The sequence below is a fragment of the Montipora capricornis genome, chromosome 11 (assembly GCF_036669925.1).
Source record: "Montipora capricornis isolate CH-2021 chromosome 11, ASM3666992v2, whole genome shotgun sequence".
In the NCBI taxonomy this organism is placed as follows: Eukaryota; Metazoa; Cnidaria; class Anthozoa; order Scleractinia; family Acroporidae; genus Montipora; species Montipora capricornis.
This window is the reverse complement of record NC_090893.1, coordinates 4,138,313-4,163,286: the sequence shown is the minus strand read 5'-3', so window position 1 is coordinate 4,163,286 and position 24,974 is coordinate 4,138,313. Positions and strand designations below refer to the sequence as shown.

General features: G+C 37.9%; 1 protein-coding gene across 1 annotated transcript in view; it reads left to right on the top strand.

Moving 5' to 3' along the window:
• Nucleotides 1-6,900: 6,900 nt before the first annotated feature.
• Nucleotides 6,901-24,974, top strand: part of LOC138023725 (DNA excision repair protein ERCC-6-like 2) — a 63,911-nt gene continuing 45,837 nt past the window's right edge. Inside the window, exons 1-12 of the mRNA XM_068870764.1 lie at nucleotides 6,901-7,254; nucleotides 9,376-9,437; nucleotides 13,372-13,425; nucleotides 13,827-14,069; nucleotides 16,471-16,574; nucleotides 16,676-16,804; nucleotides 17,846-17,938; nucleotides 18,424-18,636; nucleotides 19,667-19,779; nucleotides 21,508-21,686; nucleotides 24,589-24,672; nucleotides 24,809-24,957. Coding sequence (XP_068726865.1) covers nucleotides 7,154-7,254; nucleotides 9,376-9,437; nucleotides 13,372-13,425; nucleotides 13,827-14,069; nucleotides 16,471-16,574; nucleotides 16,676-16,804; nucleotides 17,846-17,938; nucleotides 18,424-18,636; nucleotides 19,667-19,779; nucleotides 21,508-21,686; nucleotides 24,589-24,672; nucleotides 24,809-24,957 — 1,524 coding nt within the window. The 5' untranslated portion in view covers nucleotides 6,901-7,153. The remainder of the gene's footprint in view (nucleotides 7,255-9,375; nucleotides 9,438-13,371; nucleotides 13,426-13,826; nucleotides 14,070-16,470; nucleotides 16,575-16,675; nucleotides 16,805-17,845; nucleotides 17,939-18,423; nucleotides 18,637-19,666; nucleotides 19,780-21,507; nucleotides 21,687-24,588; nucleotides 24,673-24,808; nucleotides 24,958-24,974) is intronic.

The window sequence follows — 24,974 nt, the reverse complement described above, 5'->3', positions numbered from 1 at the left end:
CACCAATAAATTGAGAAAAGAAATCAACGGGCACAAATCAAGCCTGACGTCTAAGGCAATTAGCTATTTGTCAATCATCTGTGAATCTCTCAAAACAACACGATGTGTTCATAATTTTTCCTTCACTGTTATCCCACCGAATGGGTTTTTCCGAAATGTCATCTCTCAGGAGGCTGAGGATGATTCAAGGCAGTGAACAGTTGAAAAAGCAGTGGTGAAAAGAGTTTTAAGACCTTTTAGTGTTCTTCAATCCTTATCATCATCAAATTTCAGTTGGCAGGTATCCGAGATTTTGCCGTCTTGTAGCCATTCCTTGCCTTTTTAGGCCTGTTTTGAGATTTCTGCTTCCTTCAGATGATCTGGCCTGGTTAGAACCATGCCAGGCTTTCCAGTGTCAGAAGTGCTTCGCCTCTCCTTTAGCACACCGCCATCCATTTCTTCAATACTGAGTATTTTTATCTCCATGAGCATTTTTATCAGCGGCATTTTGCACCCTTAACATTGATCCAAACAAGTCCTCAGCGCGGCGTTATCTATCTTCATTGATCTATAGTAGAAAATCCTATAGCATGACCAAAGCGGAAATGAAGACTTAAACAATTCTTTACTTTTCCTTTCCAGAGAAACTACCTTTTTTGAACACAATTTGCACTGATAGGTTCTTTGATGTTAAACGACAACCAGTTAAAGTTCTGTTGTACACAGCGATGTAGTCAGCATTCCATCCGATGGGTCAACATCAGCTTCTTTTCCTTCTTTGTCCACAGATTCTCGTCCGCCGTATGACTTTCTCCTTAGTCGCTTTTCATACTCAGGTACGACCAAAAGTCCCTCGATGTTCAAGCTTAGCAATGAGCTCGTTCGCCGCGAGATGAGCGAAGGTCTTCCATCCGTCTTCCCGATATGGATTTGGTCTTCTTTGGCGCTCAGTCGTTTAGGATTTGTCTTGTTTCCTTCAATTGTGTTTTCCTTTTCCTTTGGTTGGTCTTTTGCATCGATAAATGTAAAGGCAATGGTTACTTTACTGCTTGGGTGTATGACAGCGCCGTTCATTGCTAATTTCGCTTGATATCTTGAAAAGCGGATCAGTATGAATATGCAAAACTGTTAAGCTTCCCAGTTCTGTGCAAGACAGGTTGTGATGCCAGCCTATTCGAGCGGTCCACACAATCAAAGTCGAACGATTTTTGCAGTTTTTACTGTGTCCGCTGATGTGGTAACAATTGCGTGCGGTTTTGAATGGAGTTAGTGAAGCCGCAAGGAGCTGAGCTTCTTGATAAATGAAAAGCAATTATATGCATTAAGGCACAGTTTCACCGCCTCTTTTATATTAATCAAGAGCAGCGAACCGTCCACTTCTTTCAATTTCAAGTGATAATCGTTAATAAATGTCGTCTGTGCCAAAAGCAGTGTGATGCTTTCATTGATAACCTTTTTTATGTAAATATTTTGAAAAAAAATTCAGTTTTCTGAGAGGCAGTCTTAGTGTGGTACAAAATGACGTATCTCGAGTGAACAATTTTTTTTTCGGAAGCACTCGAGTGGCATAAATGCAGTCATCACTTTCAGGCACGTTTCGCTTGAAACAATTCAGCCTCGTGCAGTTATATGGATTTTTTTATTAGGATTCATTAATTTTAATCAGGGTAATTAAAATTGATTCTGAGATAACGTTTTGTCTGTAGCCGAAGTTAAGAAAACATTCCTTGAGTTTATATAAATACAGAATTTCCTAGTGAAGTTGAAACAAAATGATCACGGAAACGAAGATAAAACGGTTACTTTGCATTAAATTCCAGACTCTTTTCCAAGCGTACTCAAAATGTATTTTCCTTGTTGTGTTTAATTCAAAGCACAATGAAATCTGTGTTCTTTCTTTATTTTTTGTCTAAGCTGGTCGAGAAGACACCCCCTTAACAATTATTTTCACTTCTAATGCAGTGCATTTGGAAGGAAAACAATTAAAGTTAAACTTAACAAATCATTAACGCATTTCGCCTCGAAAATAGTGGGTAACAATTTATTAAATCATGGGGTTGCTATGGCAGCACCATTTTTTTTTTTCAGTTGAGCCTCAAAGTGTAACTCTCATGTTTTTCTCACGCGCAATACATTCCACTCTGTGTACTCAAAACTTGCACATTTGTCTTACGAATGTAACACTCTGACTGCTTCGAAAATTATGTTAAACGCTTGAGACACTTTTTACAATAAAGCATTGAATAAAATTTTGTTTTGTGTAAAGAAGGGGTTGTTCTTTCTACTTCCCGTTCACGAGCATTTTCATTGCTTACATTGGGTGCCCTTACTTGTGAGCGCAAAAGATATCGGAAACCCGTTATGTTCAGACGTGATTCACACAAAGTTGAATGTTTATAATTCAAGTGAACATACGATCACAGTGGCTCGAAAATGATATTTTTCTAATCATTCTCGTCTATCTCCTATAAGTATTCCAGACTCCAAACAACGAACTGAATGAACTTACGATGTAAAAAAAGAATCCCAGAGAAGTATCTGGAACGACGAGAAGGAGGGACCCAAGGCATTTTTCGGGTCAGTACGCAGCTATTACAACGGCTCTCGGGATTGGCTCAGAAAACAATGGACCAAAACAAACAACCAATCAACGACGGACCGTACTCCTAAATACAATAGAGCTGCGTCCTAAAGGGATCCAATGAAATTACAGGTTGTAAAGAGCTGCTTTCTCCATTTTTGGGATACATTCTTCGCTTTTTTACGATGAACTCATCATCGTCATTATCATTATTATTTATTATAATGTTTACAAAAAGTTTGAAGTACAGTTCCCACAAGAAAGTAGTAGAACAATAAGATAAATACAGCAGGATTTCCAAAAAAAAAAAAACACGAAAAGAAAATTATAACAACATTAAGTTGAGCTGAATTAATTAAACTACAGGAACAAGGCATTTACTAGAACAGAAACTTATTGTAGTGTTTATTAGGTTCCATAAATTCGGAAGTTATTTTAAGAATGGATTTTAAGAGAAAATCATCTTCTTTGTTTAGTGATCCAAGTTAAATTTGGTGGATTTTTCTATTAAGACATTTTATGTAGAGAGCGCAAGTTTACTGGAAGAGAATTCCATAACTTGTGGCCAACTCTAATAAACGTAGAAAGATAAACGTAGAAAGTTGTCGAGCCTGGATTTGAACTGCGGTTGTTATCTTGGCGACAAGCCACGTCAACGACAACCAGCGACGGTACACACAACAGCAATCTTCCTCTTCTTTGGAATAATCGCATCCAAACGTGTACCACGTTCTGTCATATATAGCACTACCCACATGTACGCAATGCGTACCTATATTTAAGTGCAGCCTTTATCTATGATGCTCGATAAAATCCTCGTTAGAAGCACGCCCTGGCTGTCTCTGATACATAGTTTATCGTATTGTTTATGTCAAATTGCAGTACGAGGGTGAAAAGAATATACTTCTCAAGGTCACTTTTCTGAAAAAAAAAATGTAAAATCAGTTTAAAAGTAGTTTTTGTATATCGGGAAATTCGCATGCGCAAACATTGTGTTGCGCGCGCAATTTTCTTACCATATGGAGAAGAAGATGACTTCATTGTGTGATATATATTGGAAAACTGATATCTTACTACAAGTCTGATGGAGAAACATCCTGTCACGTATGGTCTATGGGTAGATACTTCTTTCCCGCACCGCGTGTCAAGGGAAGACTGAAATCTGATACCTAATTTGGAGCACTTGGTGTTGGTGTCACAGCGGATTTGGACTCCCCGGTCCAGGGGCCCGTTTCTCGAAAGTCCCGAAACTTTACGGGCCATTTTCGGGTGTCAAAATTCCCTTTGTAACTCAAGAATGGATAGGATTTAAGTCGTCAAACTTCACAGTCATGTTTCTTTTTGTTGCCTTGAAAACATGTTAAAAGATCGGCTTTCCAAAACAAGCGGTTGGCAGTTTTACAATTGGCGTTTCGGGACCGAAAAGTTATCGGGACTTTTGAGAAACGGGCCCCAGATCCGCTAGCAGATATGGACCCCCTTTCGCGGATTTGGACCCCCCTGAAAATAAGCGTTCTTTTGATTAAGGTAATAAAATTCCTTTGTAAATTGTTTTCAAGTAGTTGTAAAAAAACTTTACTGAAACTCAAGTCTAACTTTGCTCAGCTTCTCCTTATATATTAAAAATTAATACGAGAATTCATGACTGGAAAAGTTTAATTGTCCTTGTAATCAAGTAAACTTCTTACCATTGGTTTTCCAACCATGTGGTGTTACTTCAAAAGTGGCTCCTCCTTTGTGAAAGCGCTCCTATTCAAACTATCAAGTGGAAGGAAGAAAGAAACCAAAAAGAAACAAAACCTTACGAAATGGCCACAGCTTAAGCCTGATTTTTCTTTTTCTCCTTATTAGAAAATCAACACCTCAATTCAACAAGTTCTTAGTGCGTGAATTTTAAATCAGGCTCAAAATCTTCTGTCAGAAAGGAGTTCAAATTTAAACAAGCTTTGTTGAATAATTAAGTAATCTAAGTCTTTTTCTCAAAGATTTATGCTTTATGGCATCGGTCAGAATCGTACTCTGCCTCAATAAACAGTTGAATTAACTGTAGCGGGGGGTACTCCCTTATATGGGCTATATAGGTATGAGCGGCCCCAAAGGGTAGGGTTTTTCAGCTGTTTTGGTCATAAAAAGGGTATCGATTTTGGCCAATTTTCCGCCATTTTGGTCATAAATAGGATATCCATTTTTGCACTCTAGAATTCGTTTTTTATTTAGAAGCTACTTCTTTATCATGTAACCTACCTAATAAAAGCAGATAAACATTGCCTTTAACATTGGTCTGAACTAGGGAAATAATTATAAGGTAGGTCTGCACCAGGGTATTGATTTAAGGGTCAGGTCATAAATTGGGTAACAAATTTTTGGTCAGGTCATAAATAGATAGGGTAGGGAAAATCGCAGATTTTGGTCATAAATAGGGTAAGGGTTTTGGGACGCGGACCGCACACCCCTACCCAATTTTTCTGGGAGAACCCCCCCTCCCTCCCCCTGGGGTCCAAGTCTGCGATTAGTCCCCGGGGGTCCAAATCTAAGGAGGTCCAAATTCACTCGGTCACCGGTTCAAGGGATCCGCCGGTCGAAATACCACGACTATGCGTTTTCAAACACAGTAACTTTCGTTCCCCACAATTTACCAGAAACCCAATGTTTATAGTCACAGTCTTAGAATGAAGGTGCTTTCTAAATTTATAGCAGTGTTTCTGGATGTCTGCCTCGACTATTTCAACATCTGAGCTGCCCTTTTCGAAATTCGGTATACCCTTTCGGATACTCTATCTACCATTTTGGATAACGATTGACAACGACTGATAACGACACGCAGCATGTCGACGAGGAACGTACGACTGTCGGAAAGGGCAGGTTGAGAGCCGGAAAAGGTCGATCGCCTGTCGAACAGGACCAATTGACCTTCCGTTTCCAATGCTGATTGGACATGCCAATAAAATAACTGACCGTTTGTTGTCTCTTTGGTAGGCAAAGCTAAATTAAAGAGGTTATTTACATCATTAAAAAAATTAATAAAAGTTATTACATATTGGATATATGAAAACAAAAAAATTCCAAAAGGATAAATATTATATATAGAATCTAACTTAAAAGTAGGTCCATCCGCTTTGTATTGGTAGATTGTTTGTTCCCAGATATTATCCTTGTTGTCGTGCTCCTTGACCTTAGCTGGTAGGAATGAGTAGGTTCTTGTACTCTTGGGAGAAGGAAGCTAATAGGGCTGAACCAGAAACCCATAAGGGTTGAAACGTGTAACGCGCGTTCACAGCTTCCGAATATTCAGTGCGAACTGATTGGTTGAATGTTTCAGTGCTAAGTACCATATTTGGAAACCCCTTGCTCTTGTTGTTCCAAATATGGTACTTAGCAAATTGAATATTCAGAAGCTTGTTTCCAAGCACACAAGGGGCCGTTACACGTTTCAACCCTTATGGGTTTCTGGCTGAACTGAATCCTTTGCTAGTAGGTTCGGCATAGTGTGACCCTTCTTCCCTTTAGAGTGGTCAGGCCAGCAAGTATTAGAGCATCCGGGTATGTGGAGTCTGGAAAGATTGTTGGTAAAGCCCTTTCCTGCATTTTCTCGATCCTTTTAGGGAGTACGTCAGGTACGTTTTGCCAAGCAGGCACTGTGTATTGCACAATTGGCCTGAATATTGTTATGTATACTCTTACTGGTTGACTCTGTTTGGCACCATTCTTCTTCAGAATTCTGATTGAAAACACCCTTTCGACTTCTTTCTTCGTCATGTAGTCTACGTGACAGTTCCATTTGTAAATTAGAACTTAAGAATTGACTTTGGACCTGTCTTTTTTGATATTTCCGCCGATTTTGCGAATTCGAATTTCCTTTGTGTAAATTCGTTCTGCACTTATTTCCCTGTTGTTAATGCGAACCACTATTGAGAAAACTTGAACTTTCCTTTTCAGCATGTGAATGAACGTTTTCGACTTTCAAAAGGCCTTTTTTGCGACCTTCCAAACTTCCTTCTCAAAGGCCCAACTGACCAAGTAGAAATCCTTTGTTACCTCAAACGTTTTGCTCACTGAGCACTGACTACCTTGTCAAGTTCAGCTCGGCCCAGTTCAGTTCACTTTATGTCAAGTTCAATGCCGTAACAATACCACCAGCGACTCATTGGGTTCCCATTTGGTGTCTAAATCGTATTGCTTTGTCAAGTTGCAGAAAAGCCTCCGATGTGGCAAAAATGGAGGTTAGATCGAAAATAATAATTTAATGATGGGTTACAGTGCAAGTAGATCAGACGTTACACACAAATATCACAGTAACTGAGAAAATCTGGTATACCTGTGGAGAAAATGATTGGTGAACCTGTGGTTTTACAACATGGCTTCTGCACTGGCTCCATGCACAGTTTTTCTTTCTCTCAGTTTTTCATGGCGAAATCTTCATTTCCCGCTGTTTTTCAATCAACCTTTGTAGAAGGAAGAATGTCTTTTAAGTGTCTCGCGGTGCTGTCTTACAATTGGATCAAAGTATATTGTAGAAATTTGCGCAGGTTTGGAAAACGTGATATAGTTTATACCTGCCTTATTTGAAAACAAATAAATGCATAGTCGCGGTCTATGAGAATGAACTGCAACGATTGTACGACTGATGATGATGCTACAGAAGATGAAGAGGAGAAAATTTCTGCAGAGGTTGCGTGTGTGGGTCAATTAACTTGGTAAGCTTTGTGCAGAGTACGTTGTGATGTTATCACTAATTCTTATAATGGCCAAATTTAATTGTATTAAAAAATACACCAACAATAATATATATTTTTTTCAATATTTATACTTAATTATCCGTTAATTATTGTGCATACGAATTTGGTGCTGAAACAAATTCATAGATGCCGAGTTGTAGGCCAGGGAGAGGCTCGCTGAAGATTTTAAATGGAGCGCCTAATCCGAGCGAGCGCCAAAGGCGCGAACTTTTCTTGAGGGTCAGGGGGCATTCCCCCCACCACCAGGAAAAATTTATCTGAGTTCTCCTAGATCACTTTTCCTGCATTCTGAGGTAATTTAATGACACATTTTACCAAGTCACTTCGGGTAAATAGACACGAGCAGTGAGAAGAAAAGGGCTCTGGGGTCTAGAAAACTTGATTTCTCGTCAATTTGCTGCTGATTTCTCGTTGATTTCACAATTTCTTAGATCATGAACAGATTTACATTTGTGGAACAATAACTTGGTATGATATATGTATTACAAAATTTGTTAACCCAAGCTCAGCTGGAGATTTTGCTTGCTCGGCTGGAGAGCTGGAGATTGAGTCTGAAAGCTGGAGTCTCCAGCCGAAAGCTGGAGACTTGGCATATATGCAAATTATAAGACACTTTGTTCTCTAATTAAGGGAATGTGCTTGATACCGGGTTGATGTAACAAATTAATTTTCATTGCTGTTTTTGACCAATTGTCTCGATGCAAAGCAGTCTGTGACGTCAACCCGGAAGCCATCCTCCTTCATTGCTCGGTGTCCCATCTTTTAAAGCCAATTAAAAAGTGAAATTTCGATCAAAAGGTTCCAAAAACACCACAATGTATCTGGGACCATTTCAGAGAATAAAGAAAGTGGAAAAGTGTTTTGAGGTGATAGGCACTTTAATGTCAGGCCAGGCCTGGGTTGCTTGGAGCTTGGTTTGTGCTGACCATTGCTGATTACCATGACAACCTATAGGTTTCGAGACCAATAAACATTGGTTGGTGCTAATCATGCTTTGAACAATGAAGCTCTGGTTGTTTAGTGTGTCATTAAGTGTGGTCCATCTTTTTCCATCCTACTGTTAGCAGCGTGTCTAAAACGCAGGTCACATTTGACAGGTCACTGGTTGCAGGTCATTGTTTTACCTTTTTGAAAGTAACCAAAACCTTCCATTTGGCTAACCCTAGGCCTAAGGTTGGTTTTTAGATTTGGATTTCAAAACACTAAGTGACCCAAGTTTTAAGCCAATGATTTCACACTAATTTCCTTAATCTAACCCTAAACCTTCTTTAGGTTTAATTTAGGCCTGATATTGTTAATTTGTGTGTAATAACACTGGTTTAGTTTGCTGTACATACCTGGCTGGTAAATACCTGGCTGGTAAATGCCTTGCTGCTCTGCACTTGCTGTACATACCAATGAAACAAAAGCTGTCAAAGCTATCCACGACTACATGTATTACAGTAGTTTTAAAAATATTGGAAATTTAGATTTATTCGTACTTTCTTTGTAAACCAGTCAAGCACAAAAAGTGATGTGTTATCCTTTAAATGCTTCATTGCCTTCACAGATGAGTGTTTTGGTGTCTTAGGTGCTGGGGTCAGGAAATTTAAATCCAGACACTTCCATTAAATTTTGAAATGCATGACCCCACAAAGGGCAAAGTCAAATTCTCTACTCCTACTCCCTGTTCCCAGAACGATCATTAAATGGTAGTGGAACTAGGATTTTACCTCAGATGACAATGTACATATTGTCATGATATTGTTGATATTGTTTGGAATCATTGCCACTCGTCAGATGTATTAGTTTGTATTTAATTTATCGAAGATACATGTAGGTGTCTCCAATTAGTTTCTTGTAAACTTGAACGAAAGACATGTTAACTTAATAATTATAAAGTTATTATTATTATTATTATTATTAGTATTATTATTATTGTTATTATTATTATTATTATTATTATTATTATTATTATTATTATTAAATACTTAAAATATACACAGACCTCCAAATTTCCTTTTGTTGAAATGCTTGGAATGGAAAAAAAGGAGAAATTATTTAAATCTTATCTTTGTCTACATGTAATATAAATTCCAGGTATTCATCAGAAAATTGTGAGATGGACTCTTTGGTTTCTGGAGATGAGTCATCTTTGAAAGGTATACTATTTATTTTATGTAAAAGTCTTATTGAGGATGTAATATTTGAAAGTTAATTGAATTTATTTTTTTATTATGAATACACATATTTCTTAATCCCTTTGTGTGTGAAAAGGTTTGAAGAGGTCATTTTTGAAGAGGTACAATTTATGTAAATCCCCCCCAAAAACTAGGATGTTGCCAAGAGGACTACAATACTCATCAAAAATATTGAAACACTTGTGTCTGTTTACCCTTCCCCAATGTTGATTTGGGTATCACAGTGGTCTCAGTACTTCAAAACACGCTTGGCTCAGCATTGGGAAGGGAGAAGGCACATTTTGGGGGGGGGGGGGGGGGGAACAGTGTGAATTAGAAATCTCAGGATTTTTCCAGAAAATTCAAGAGAAACGGTGTCTGTTTCAACGATTTGTGACGAGTATTGTCTTTGCGTCTGAAGGGCGTGGATGGGTAATGTAACTGTGAACAATTCAATACGCTCTATGCCGAAACGAATTGATATGGTGATTAGAAATGAGGGGAAGCGTCTAAAAATATTAAAGAGATACCACTATTTCCATTCTGTGGATAACTGCGTGAGATTTCTTCTCGCAAAATGTAAACTTTCAGAGACAATAATAACTATCGCACTATACGTCAAAAATATAGGGAGAGGGGTGGTGTTGCATATTTCAAACAAAGACGCGTATCAACCAATAACTTCTTATTTAGAATAGGTCTAAAGGGCGATGAAAACTGCAGCTTTTGTCACACCTCCTCTGAGTCACTTATTCATCTTTTTTGGACGTGCAGCCACACATCTCACTTTTGGAATAAACTTACTGAATGGCTGATAAACCTAAATGTACTTCCTAGGGATTATGCTTTGACAAATACTACTGCTTTGGGTCTGAGGCCAGATATCTCTCAATTCGCACTTCTTATAAATTATTGCTTTCTCTTAGCACGATATCACATATGGCTCGCTAAGACAAAAGAAGGCCATCCAAACCTTACACATTTCATACGCACTTTAAAATCACGATATGAAATAGAAATAAAAAGTGGAGACACAAAGAAATGGAAACCTCTTGCAGGATATATGAGGATCTAATTAATATTAGTATATTTCTTCACCTATCTGTATTTATCTCCTACCCATTAGTTTCTTTCAAATCTCCTGTCAGGTGCATATCTTACATTACCTGTAGTGAACCACATGCCTTTACCCTGTTTTTGATGCCTCCATGGTGCAACTTCAAGCTGTAATGATAATTATCTATTTTTCTTCTTTTTTTTTTCTTTGCCCTTTGTCGTCACTGCATGTGTTAGTAGTACTGTCTTCACTGTATTTGTTAGTCGTGTAGATTTGTTAGTCGTCGTAATTCAAACACTGTTAAAATTAGAGTAATATCATGTAAATAGAGCTAGTGCTGTAAGTAGTCAGTGTACTGTTCGTAAGCATTGTAATCTCTTGTATTGTTGCAAATTAAAAAAAAAAAAAAAAAAAAAAAAAAAAAAAATTTCAAACAAAAGGGGGTGAAAATTGCTCCGATGGCCATCAAGACGACGTTTAACGATTTTTACATAGAAGAATGACTTTTCCGGTCATTGTATGAAATTAATTCGCTATTCATTGTGATATTATTTCTCTTGGAGCTCCTAAGAAAGAATAGTGAAGTACGTTGCCTCTTAGTCCTTATCTCAAATAACTACACAAAGGTGTCAAAGGAACACGGAACCTTTTCCTCCTTTTTCTATAATCTGAACAGTTCTATGTACAAAAATAAGCTAACTTTGTAGAAAAGTACATTATTAAAAGAGATCATTTGTTGTAACGACCAGTCGACCTTCTTAGCGCTGAAACTCAACGATTCACCACTGTGTTCTAAAGTAAAGTAATTTAGACTTAGACATAGACTTTAACCCTTTCAGGCCCGATAGTGCCAAATGGCACTTATAGATTTTACTCTGTCTAACGCCAGACGATTTTACTCGTCAATGGGGAACCCCTCGGGCCTGAAAGGGTTAAGCTAACAGCATCCGAAAACTATGTCCCCGTTTAACCCTTTCAGGCCCGATAGTGCCAAATGGCACTTATAGATTTTACTCTGTCTAACGCCAGACGATTTTACTCGTCAATGGGGAACCCCTCGGGCCTGAAAGGGTTAAGCTAACAGCATCCGAAAACTATGTCCCCGTTTAACCCTTTCAGGCCCGATAGTGCCAAATGGCACTTATAGATTTTACTCTGTCTAACGCCAGACGATTTTACTCGTCAATGGGGAACCCCTCGGGCCTGAAAGGGTTAAGCTAACAGCATCCGAAAACTATGTCCCCGTTTAACCCTTTCAGGCCCGATAGTGCCAAATGGCACTTATAGATTTTACTCTGTCTAACGCCAGACGATTTTACTCGTCAATGGGGAACCCCTCGGGCCTGAAAGGGTTAAGCTAACAGCATCCGAAAACTATGTCCCCGTTTAACCCTTTCAGGCCCGATAGTGCCAAATGGCACTTATAGATTTTACTCTGTCTAACGCCAGACGATTTTACTCGTCAATGGGGAACCCCTCGGGCCTGAAAGGGTTAAGAACTATCGGTTCACCATGGTGAAGCCCTACAAATAGCCTTATTGAATAGCTTAATCAAGAAAATTATCCCTAAGGTGCATGTTCCGTGATCTGTTCTATGACTTAAATCACTTGTAGATGCAGTAGCTTTTGTTTTTGGTTCCTAAAAAAGGCAAAGAATTTTCCAAACACCATGCTGAATCGTGTAACACTTAAGCTAAGCCATGGCAAAGATTAAATGTCAACAAATTTGGCGATATTTACATAAGATCAGTCATAATTGAATTAGTCGTCTTGTGGGAAAATAAGTCGACTAAAACATTTTCCACACGGGGGGCCTGACTTCTGCTGTTCCTCGGGTATTTGATGGAAGAGATTGACGACCCGCCACCTTACCTTAATATACAGTCCGCGTTTCTTGAATAGGAAAGACATTTAGCAACAGACATGCCCTTATTTATCGGACTGAGAAAATCTAATCAGCTTACGTAAATATCATTTCCCCTTTTCAAAAGTTGGAATATTTGTCTTCACAATGCAGAAAGTGAAGTTCCATCAGCGACCTCACGTTTTCCGCATGTCTTAATTACTGCCTGTATGTGTAACACATTGCTTTAATTTCCCTTATTTTTATCCTTTCCTTTTATTTTCAAATATAACTGAACAATAACCCGAGATCCTAAATTTCTCTTTCTCATCTGTGTGCGAACCAAGCAGGTATATTCCATCGATGATCGAAAAATTCGTCTTGAACACAAACTGTTGTTCTTTCCTCTCTTTAGACTAAATACAATACTCATCAAAAATCTTGAAACACTTGTTTCTGTTTCCCCTTCCCCAATGTTGATTTGGGTATCACAGTGGTCTCAGTGCTTCAAAACACGCTTGGCTCAACATTGGGGAGGGAGAAGGCACATTTCGGGGGAAACAGTTTGAAGTAGAAATCTCAGGATTTTTCCAGAAAATTTGATAGAAACGGTGTCTGTTTCAATGATTTGTGACGAGTATTGTAGATGCAGAACCTATGAGCCTCATTCTAGACCCCAACTTTGGGAGCACTTCAAGTTTTTCTTTTATAGTACACCTTATTCCAAAATGGCTGCCATTTAAATGTTCTTTTGTTTTTATTCAAATAAACCCTTGATGCCTTGTTCTTAAGTTTAAAATTCAAGAGAATATTTTATCTTGAACGAGGCAACAAGGGCCAATTTGTATCTGCGTAAATCAGCGGCCATTTTGGAATAAGGTGTATAGCGAGTGTGCATATATCTGTTATTAAGTTATTAATCTGTCTATTTATTAATTAAAAAAAAAAAAACGAACAAACAAACAATCCAAGAAAAACTGAACAAAAAACCAACAATCATATTTGTGTGTTTTCAGACCAGCACATGTTCAAAGAGAATGGCATACCCGAATCAACAAAGAGAAGAAAAGGTTTCACTTAAAGATTTTGCTTTTTAGTATCTTTGTTGGCTAATAATATTATTTTAAATGCATGTTTTTGCATATGTATACAATAAGCCACCGTATGAAATTTCCCTCCATAATATTATAACAGTTGTTTTTGCAATTAATTTTAATTGTTTCCTTATTTTGAATTTTCCCTCTGTGGTGGACTTCTACAAATTTTTCTTTTTTATTTGTGTTCCGAGGAAATCAAATGTTAGGATCTCTCATAAATTACTGATCCTTTGCTGAAAATGTTTTATTAACATGATGGCCATTATTGTTATTTTTATTGATTTACATCATCTTCATCATCATCATCATCATTGTTTCAACGTTAAAATTGAACCGCTTTAATCCTCTTAAAGGTTGCTTTGTTTTCATGACAGGAAAATTAAATGTCTCAACTTGGCGTGCAAGAACACTCCTTGGTGGTGGAAAATCGACAGACAAAACCAAAAAGTGTACAGCCATAGCTCCTGCTTTTGAGGAAAAGAACAATGGACTAAGACAACTAAAAGCTACTGAACCACAGACCAAAGCTCACACCAAATCACATCATACGAATGTTGAATTCATTTGTCAGGAGGATAACAATGAAGAAGAGTTACCTGATGACATGTTTGCAGATGGTAAGGATCTGGTGACTTAAACCTTTCTTAATCCATAACTGCTGGTTTAGACAGCTTGAGACAATTAATAATTTTTTTACAATATTTATCACTGTCTTCTTTTTTAATGTCTGTCTGTAACAATTTCCTCAATTTTTTTGTTAACTACTGCTAATAATAATAATAATAATAATAATAATAATAATAATAATAATAATAATAATGATGATAATAATAATGATAGTAATAATAATAATAATAATATTTATTTACATGATGCCAATTCAACTATACAGTTTTCAAATGTGCCTCACATTTATGAGCTTTATAGTGAAGTGAAGTGAAGTGAAGTGAAGTGAAGTCAATTTATTTAACGTCGGTAGTTCCTTCAGTTACGAAACTGGTATCAATGGAAGCCAATGGTGCACCTTTTACCCCCCTTCCTCTGTCAGTGCTCCGTTTCAAGGATATTTAAAGCTACAACTACACGGATCAGACGAAACTGGAAACGGACGTTAAGGCACCGAGGATCGAACTGGGGACTTGCTTCGAAAGCCGCGCACTAGCCAACTGAGCTACGCCTGCAAATGTTGGTTTTTGAGGAGAGGGGAAAATCGGAGTACCCGGAGAAAAACCTCACAGAGGAGAGTAGAGAACCAACAAACTCAACCCACATATGGCGTAGAATCCGGGAATCTATCCTGGGCCACATTGGTGGAAGGCGAGTGCTCTCACCACTGCACCTCCCCTCCCCTCCTGCTTAAATGGATAGTCTGCTTGAGATGAACAAGCAAATGCACAGTGAGGACTGTTGCAAACACTGCAGCGATGAGGGGTGTAGGGATGACGCAGTGGTGAGAGCACTCGCCTCCCACCAGTGTGGCCCGGGCTTGATTCCCAAATTTAGCGTCATACATGGGTTGAGTTTGTTGGTTTTCCCCTCTCCTCAAAAACCAAAGTTGATTTGATTACAGTATCTGCAATTAGTGCTCCAGCACTTGAAGACGAGACACTTAACCCACTGACACGTGGGAGTGAGACTTGACAGCTGATTTTACCCTTCAACTGAGGGTGTCCTGGGGTGTTTGAGGTGTCAGTGGGTCAAGCAGTCAAAAACTATGCCTCCTCCATTATGTACATGTAAAGTTCCTTTCCTTTCATTTTTGGCATAAATTGACAGTATGGGTGGAACAACAGCTGTTGTTCCATGATCTGCAAGCAATCAGGTACATGCAGGAAGGTGCTCTAGATGACTCAGGCAAGTCAGAGAAGGGGTGAATAAAGCTGCAATGCAATGAGTCCCTTTTTGTGGCACAAAAGGTGTACATGTACAACTGCTTGTTCATTGATGACCAATCAACAACTTTGGAAGCCTGTGCCTGCTCACAAAAAGCTTTCTCAAAGGCAAGCCAGTTCAATTTTGATTTTCCTTTGCTTTAGAGTATGATAGTGAATATTAGACAAATCAAAATCAAAATTGCACTGGTTTGAAAAATTTAACAAACAATTTGTTCCACAGTGTATCCATAACTACGTAGTAAAAGAAATGTTTGGACATAACTAAACCTGGAAACACTGAAACAGCAAAATAAAACACCAAAACACCATGTACACATATGACCCCACCATACATGTACATGTAGTACTTTGAATACTAACTTCTTACTAACCGAGCGTGAGGGCCGTACTGGGGAATATTGGCCCAAGGTCGTGGCAGTACAGACCGAGCGCAGCGAGGTCTGTACAAAACCGACCGAGGGCCAATATTCCCCAGTAAGGCTCAAGCTAGCTCGGTTAGTAAGTACATGTAGTTTATTATATGGCTTTTTAATTACCTTTTGCTTTGTTTTTGCAAGCCCGTAATCGGCCTGTGGGCATTACAGGAGAATAATGCCCTACGATTCAGTCACAATTAGCCAATCAGAGCATGCGTTATATCGGCTGCAAACACAAGCCATATAATAATAACCAATACAGGTTGGATTTTGAGATTAAATACTGTTTTAGGTCTAATTAGTGCTAAAATGTTATTGCCCCTAATCTCAATCTTAATCATAATCCTAATCTTAATCTCAATTAATAATAATTATTGGGAACAATAATGTCTTAGGCCTAATTTAAGGCCTAAAACGATGTTTAATCTCAAAATCCAACCTTTGTTGGTTAGTATTCAATGTATGGTGGGGTTTTACACGGAGTTTGGTACTTCTGTTGAATCGCAGTTTTGGTGTTTCGCTGTTTCATGGTTTTGCAATTAATGCCTCAAAAATTGTAAAGCCCTGCTCTGAAATAATTACTTCAATCTAATTGTGAAATGTGACACACACATGGGTCCCGTGAAACTCTACATAGTGTTTCATTCATCAACTTATTTGACACAAATGAACTTTTGGGATTCATTTTTAATCAAATTTATTTTCAGGTTTTGAGGATCAAGACATGGAAAGACCTTCCTTCACACAGGCAGTTCAGTACCCCTCAGTCCCTTTAATTGTTTCAGATCCTGGAGTACAGCCAGTGATTAAAGTGAGTATTTTTGTACAATGTATAGTTTGTTTTATGCGTATTTCATCCGACTTCTATTTTCAAACTGCCCTTACTCAGTGTTATCTTTGCAACTGCGTTAGGTTCCTGCCACAATAAACCGCTACTTGCGGGATTACCAACGAGATGGAGTGTGTTTTCTCTTTAAACACTTCATAGAAAATACTGGTGCAATCCTTGGAGATGATATGGGTTTGGGAAAGACAATTCAGGTGAGCGATATCCTATTAATCCTCTATGTAGAATGACCACGCGTTCCAGTGGCTCAGTTGGTTGGGCACCGGGCTGTCACGTGGGAGGCCGTGAGTTTAATTCTGGCCGGACCAACACTCAGGGTCTTTAAAATTAATAACTGAGGAGAAAGTGCTGCCTGTGTAATGACATCTGTGAATGGTTAGACTTTCAAGTCTTCTCGGATAAGGACTATAAGCCAAAGGTCCTGTCTCTGATAACCCTTGGGTATAAATTCTGTGGGATGTTAAAGAACCCACATATTATTCAAGAAAGAGTAGGGCATGGAGTTCCCAGTGTTGTGGTCTGATCTATGGAAATGTAGGGGTTATACTGTAGGTGTCAATTGGGATGAAAGTTCCATTCCTCTTCCCTGCCTCTCCATGATTTGTGGTGAATAAATTAAAATAAAGTTAAATTAGTTTTGTGATGCAGTCACCTCAATACCATTTATGCTGTTACCTTTGATTAAAAAATCCCAGTGGTGACTCTAATCTAGAAACCAAAGAGTTGATGTTAAGGACTTAATTTTTGCTTATGAAAAGCAGGAAGTTCATGCACTGAATTACAATGTACTTGACAGTATGGTTTCACATTACCAGTGTCATCACAACCACCTTTCCATCCAGTAATTGACACTAAGGCAACTCTCTCCTTTGGTAAGATGATTGGTTTCCAGGTGGCCTTTAACTTTGTATATGTAGCTGGTACATGTACAAATGATAACTGTAGGTTAAAACCTTTTGTGATACTTTTCAGCATCTCTCAAGTACATCTCCTTAAAGGCATGAATTATTTTTTAAGATCCTGCTGTTTTTTTTTAACTATAAGTTTAATATTTGCATATTCATTATTGTTATTGTGGTACAAACCTTTTACTGATGGTTTTTCACCAGGCCCTCCCCTCCCCTGAAAAAATAAGTGACACATGGGACATAGTGATGTGAAATTCATCCTATTTATGTGACTCATAGAGCATAATATCTCACTACAAGCCTGAGTGAATTTCTTTCACTTTTTAGGTAATTTCTTTCATTGCTGCTGTTTTGGGAAAAACTGGGACAAAGGCTGACATATTTTGCAAATTTATGAATGCAAGAAAAAGAGAAAAACAGGTATGATTGCTAGTAAAATATAAAGAACTACCGGTACTATTATAGTTACCGGTATGTAACAGCTTGTGCTGTGCAAAGTAGGAGCTTTTTGAAACCTCCCTTGCTATTTAAGACACATGTGTATCATTGATTTTGATGGCTTGACATTTAATAAATTCCCAGATATGTGAATGTAATATAATAATCATTATGATGTTAAATTGAATTCTCATGTTTATCTCAGCTGATCCAGTCCTCTGTGAATTCAGGAGATCATTAAAGAAATTAAATGATGGTTTTTTTTTTTGGTTGAGAGGAGGAAACCTGAGAACATGGAAAAACCTCTCGGAGCACTCTGAAATTTATAAGGCCTTATTATAAGAAGCTGTATCTTTTCTCTTTAATTATCATCTTAATTCCTTTTGATAAGGCACGAGGTATCATTTGGTTGGTTCACCGATGCAATATAAGTAATAATGAGTCTTGAACATCTTATACTCCTACAGAGAGAAGAAGATGGTATTCACAACGAAACAGGCACCTTTCTGATTGTCAGTCCAGGGTCTGTGATGTATAACTGGAAGGATGAATTGGAAACATGGGGACATTTTAAGTCAGGGCTCTTTCATGGTAACACCAAGGAGGACACTTTGCAAAGAGCCCTAGGAGGTCGACTGGATGTAGCACTTACCACGTATGAGACAATGAGGAATCATTTGGTGAGATCACTGGCTCAGTAAAATAATGAGTGAGCTTATCACGGTGACCGAAAAATATTGGCCAGACCTAACGGTGTGAATTTCATCTGTGATAGCAATGAAACATAATTACTGTATGCCAAGAAACTATGGAGTGTGATTCCCGACAAAATTCAACATTAAATTTATTCTGTTTTGCACATGTCTCATTTTGTTACTCAAATTGTGTTCTGTGTTCAAATTGTTAAAATCAAATTCTATTTTGTATTCCACATTCTATTCTGTTTTGAATTGTGTTCGCTCAATTCAGTTCTGTCACCCAAATTCTATTTTACTTTGAAATGGCAATTTGCCTAAAGTATATTCTCTTGCAAAGCGGTGATTCGCTCAAATTCAATTCTGTTTCACGTTCGGATTTATAAATTCTATTTTGCTTGTGAGCCTCAGACTGAGTGTACCGTGGCCAAGTGAAGAATGCTTGGCCACATCTGCTTGTTCTTTCGAAAGATGGCGGCTAAAGGGGCCAACGATGCAGCAGTTCGTGGGTTTCTTCACCTGTTGCTACACTCGATAGTTCGCCAAATCGAAAACAATGACGGTCGTGGCGACAATGGAGACGGAGTTTTGTACCGAGTTGAGTTGAAATGGTTTGAATTCAATTTAGGTGTAATTACCAGTAACATTTACTATAATGGCAATTAATAGGCCTATAAACTTCGTAAATGGCAAAACTTACATTTGACCAATTTTCAGCCTTTTGCATTCCCATTCATTTCTATCAAACTATACTTGTTTTTGATCAGTACTTACAGAGTATCTACCAAAAGCTGTCCTTGTTGAATCACTTGTTGCTTGCATAAATATTTGCTAAATCATAGGCATTTTCTCACAATGCTTATCACTGTCAGGTGGCTCAAGACAGTTGTTCGAGGACCAATGCAGCACAATCGCATCAAAACCAAGGGCCCTAGTAATTTAACCACACGAAGGCTTTGCTTTGTGTTGGTAGCTAGTATAAGGCAATAATTTTATTATTGTTGTGCTCATGCAGGATGATATAAATCGAGTGCCATGGCTTGCTGTAGTGATGGATGAAGTTCATCGTATAAAAGATCACAAATCTCAGATAACAGTGGCTGCTAAAGCTCTTAAAGTCAAGAGACGGTGAGAAAGTTTTGTCTCGATTATAAATTATAAAAGTGCAGTTGCACAACTTATGCCAAAGTTAGTGGAAGACAGATTGTCATAATTTTGTTTAAAGTCCGTTGCAAATTATGGAAATTTTACCGTGCTGGCTGGTAATTTAAGTTTGTGGGAGGCATGTTAATTGAAAGGTTAGCATTCTGGAATCTCAGGGGCAAGTGGCATGGGTTGTGGTCCTGCAGGCAATGCTGGCTTTCCTCATCCAGGAGTTTAAGTGGGTATAACAGCACCGATTTTTCTTTGGGGGTAGCCTTGTGGTGGATTTGCATCCCATCCGGGGTGGAGAGACATATTCTTAGTTTCTTAAGTACTGTTCAATAAAGAAGCAGGAGTGTTTTATTGGCTTTAAACCATGGGGTCAAGCTGAGTGGTTTTAGACCAGATAAAACACAAACTGTGAGTTTATTTAGCGGCTTCAGAAACATTCCACAAAAAGCGTGACCCTCTGTAGTCTGAACAAAGATTCAAATATTATTGAGAGGAGAACATTAGCATACAAAAAATTAAAACCAATTAAATCAAAAACAGGCTATATGCCTTATTTAGTGTGCTTTACGGTGTATATAAACAACTCCAATGAGGAGTGTTTTATCAGTTTTTGAAGCTCATGCATGCATGCGGGTCACGTTTTATCAGTTGAGAGTGACCTAGTAGGCTGTTCACTTGTGAATTATTAATGAGTTGTTTAATGTGATGGATTCCAGAATAAGTTCTCAGTGTTCGACACTAACGCTTGCCCAATTGCCCAGAGCAAGCAAAATACAGACTGTACATGTATATCTGTGCAGGTCAAATAAAACAACTTCAAGACTTGCCTGATCGGGCAATCAGAATTTTTGTTCAAGTAATATTTTGTGGAACGATTTGATTTGAAATGAAGAAAGCGATTAGTAATATGACGTAGTCACCGCAAATGCAATTAAAAAAAAATAAACATAACATCTCTTTCCTGTCATTTATACTTTTCTGTTGAAAATATACTGGTACAAACCTCAAAACAGATTGGAAGGAGGAACAATGATGTTTGTAGCTGCATGAAAGGAATGCTTGTTACGATGGAACCCAATTTTCGCACGGCCAAATGCGCTACGATACTTTGATATCGAACAAGCCTGTAAGTGAACTGCGACAATGCGTCTTTTTTTAGTTCGGTTTTTCTAGAAAAAGGCGAAATAGTGGTGACAACGCAGGAAATTAGTTGCATTTGATCTGGTCGCAAAGCATTTACCAAGTTACTATGTAAGTGACTTTTGAACACCAAATTATCAGAAAACAGTTTGTTATACATGTAGCCTTTATAATATCCTCCTTCATGGACGGACAAAATTGCCATTTTTACAAGCCTCCTTTGAATTTTAATTAATGGACAACAGGTCTTAAGAAAGTGGGCAACCAAGAAAACAAAACTGGTTTCCCAAAGGGCAAATTAGTATGAAAATTCTGGCTTATTGGACATGTGGCCTGAGCAGACTATGTTCCCATGTGTCTTGTGCTCAGAGTGGTGGAAAACCCAAGCTCCTTTTACTCAATTTTGTTTGCCAAATCTGTTGACCTCACTCTTAGTGAGTTGATGATTTGGTTAAATTTGTGGGCTTAAACGTCATTATGTCATTTCATATCGTGATAATTTTAGCCCAATGATCGAGGACAAACACTCAAAAATGTTTTGGTTTCCCATTTGGGCATTAGGTATGGACTCACAGGGACCCCTCTTCAAAATAAACTGGCAGAATTCTGGTGTGTAATGGACTGGGCAAACCCTGGGTCTCTTGGGAAATCTAAAAGGTTCAATAGAGAGTTTGGTAAACCAATCAGAGAAGGACAGACATATGATGCAACTAAGAGAGAGCTGGCACTGGGCAGAAAAAGTAAGTAAATGTATTGTATACAGGTAAGGAGAACTTTTGCAGAGGCCAAGTGAAAGGATTGGCCATTGAGGTGGAGGAAAGTCTGCAGGATGCCACAAAAATAATAAACTAAACTATTTACATCGATGGATTGGGTGAAAGTAGTCCTGAGAAGGACTGTTGGCTGTGACTGATGTTTCAACAACCTGAAGGGAAGTCATCTTCTTGACTCTGAAGGTTGTTGAAAAGTTAGCAACTGCCAAGAGTCCTTCTCAGGACTACTTTCACCCAGACGATCAAATTCCATCAAGGTATGGGTTCAAACCATTAAATTCTATTTTGAAAATTATTTATTTGACGTTAAATGTTTCCTTCTAACTAGAAACCAATCAGTTCACTTAGCTCCCCAGCTCGTAACTTACTAGCTAACTAAAAGAAAAAAAAAACTAAAATGCTACCAAAACCTCATTAAGAATTTCAAATCAAATGTAAACAACAATATGAGCTGAATAAAACATCATTATCATTTTCTGTGAAGTTCCCATAGCTGATGATGGAGCCAAAATACTAAATCATATTCATTACAATAAGAATTTGATTTGCTTTGAAGAGTGATCTTCAAGATGTATGTGCATAATTTATATGATATTATTAAATTTTCGACCTTGGATATTGCATCTTGGTTATCAGCTCATATACTGTTTGACCTGATTGATTGCATGTTGCCAAGCTGGAAAATGATTGACTTTTTTAATTTCCAAGGTGTACAAGCATTAATGAAAATTTAATTATAAAACAATAATTATTATTTTCATTCGCACTTGCTGGATATGACACTGGTTATGGCCAACTTGGTGGTATATGCCTTGTTGGCTATTTACCACGTATCCAATGCGCCCTCCTGGAAATATGGTTAAGTAACTTACATGTACACCCTAGACAGCACAATTGGTACACTTTGTTTCTATAGTTTGTACATTTGCTTTTATGTCCCAATTACGGTACTTCGTAAAGGGGTAGATGAATGGATGCTTGTGTTGACTGGCTCCTGCAAAGGGCAAACCTTCAAAATACCAACTTTGAGTTCCTTTCTGTGTCTAATTTACCTTGTCAACCTGGCTGATTCTGATACCTTCTTGGTTTGAGAAATCAGCCTTCTGCTAATACCACGCAACAGTTTTTCACTTATGGATTATCTGCACAAAGTGAGCAATTTCCTGAAGCTTATTTGGATAGTGCATTTTCAACACCTGGCTCCAGTTGTTTGAGGAGTGGATGACTCAATTTGGTTTTAATAACGCATATTCGCCATACTGGGGACTGTAGGCCCCAGTTGCTCAAAGGCTGGATAACTTTGTTTAGAGTATAAAATGTACTTCACGCTAAACGTTGGCCAAGATTTTGTTCCACCCCTTTAAAGTAGATCTGCTTAGAGTGTGAATATTCATACTTACGAGTACAAATGTACTGCTGAAATCTTTCTGCAAGATTGAACCTTTTTTTTTTCTCTTTTAGAAACAGGTGGTCTGTTTCTTTTTAATTGCAACTATAACTTCAAAGACTTAACTATCAGTTCTCAATTCTACATGGAGTTATTGAAATGGTGGTCTGAATTTCGGAAAGATAATGGGGTTGAAACTAATTGGCTTTACCAAATTTTGAATAACCAGGATTATAGAATAAACAACAAACCAGTCTTTTGTAAAAGGTACTTTAATTATGGAATTCAGATAGTGGGAGACCTGTGTTTTGATCTTAACAACATTGATTCTTATGAACTAATTGCAAAACACAGAAGACAAATTTTTTTAAATGGACCGGTCTTAGACATTCTGTACTGTTCGATCTAAGGAATGCCTAGTATAATCCAGATTATATAGCCCTTAATCCATCTTTTAAAGGGGCTAGGTCACGCAATCTTAGGCAATTTCAGCACTGATTGAATGGTCATAGAATTAACTAAAATATCAAAATAACTGTTCAAAACTATAGAAGAACTTTAACAAAACACAGGGAAGCCAAGAAGGGACAGGAATGGACAAAACTGGAGAGGATCGAAATGGATTAAATTTGGGTAAATTTGAAAAACGTCGGCCCACCTTGTTTCAAATTTATATCAGTCTATATCAAAATGTTATTTACACAGCTGGAAAAGACTCTTGCTCTGCCAATTTGATGTTTAGAGCTCATAATTAACACAACTAAACAAAATTACCTAAAATAGTGTGACCTAGCCCCTTTAAAATTGACTGCGACCTTTTTGATGTAATTAAAAAGAAATCAAAAGACTATTACTCTCTTTTTGTCCGTAAAAAGGCTTGCTTTCCAAATAACACAAGAAAATTGAAGTGGGAATTTAATGCAAGATTGAAACTGATGGATAGTGACTTATCCACCGGATTAACTTATCCAGCTGTTGATTAACTGGGGCCTGGTGGATAACACAATCCACTTTTTGAACAACCAGGCCAGGAGCTGTTTTGGGCCTGCTTGGGTCGTGGCTCGTAGACCCTTTGCATAAATGGCACCCAAATTTGAATAACAATACTTGATACATCCTTAGCCTCACATTCATGAGAAAAATCCTTTGTCTTGAAACATAAACACGAGGCTAAGGATGTATCAAGTATTGTTATTCAAATTTGGGCGCCATTTATGCAAAGGGTCTATAGAGCTAAGCTCTTATTCTGATAAATAGTAATAATGTTATTGATCTTTGAACATTTTTAAGACCGGAGAGAACAAATCAGTGACAAAGTTTCTTGACTTGGGCCTCTTTTTTTTTTTTTTTTAAGATTCAAAGTGTTACTACATCAAGTTTCAAGACTTTTGAGGAACACCCCAATGGGGCCCCAATAGGGCCTGTTTTCAATTGATGAATGTCTTGAACTTTATATTCAAATCTTTTACTTGCTCACTGTAGAATCAAAAGATCTTCAGGATATGATAGGAACGTTTTTCCTTCGACGGACAAAGGAGTTAATAGCCAATCAGCTACCTAAGAAAGGTGAGTTCATTATTATTAAGTTAGAATAATATAGCCCAATTATTATATTTTTGCCGTGAAATTCAGCGTTAATTTTATGATCTCACATGTGAAATTACAATGTTGCCATGGCAATGATGATCTTTGAATTTTTCAGAAGAGTTGGTGGTGTTTTGTCCTCTGACATCATTTCAAGAGGATGTGTATCAGACATTGCTACAAAACCCAGATGTGGAAATGATCAGGAAAAAGAACTTTCCTTGTGACTGTGGGAGTGGATTGGACAGGGGCAAATGTTGTTACATGGTGGGCACAATGTAAAA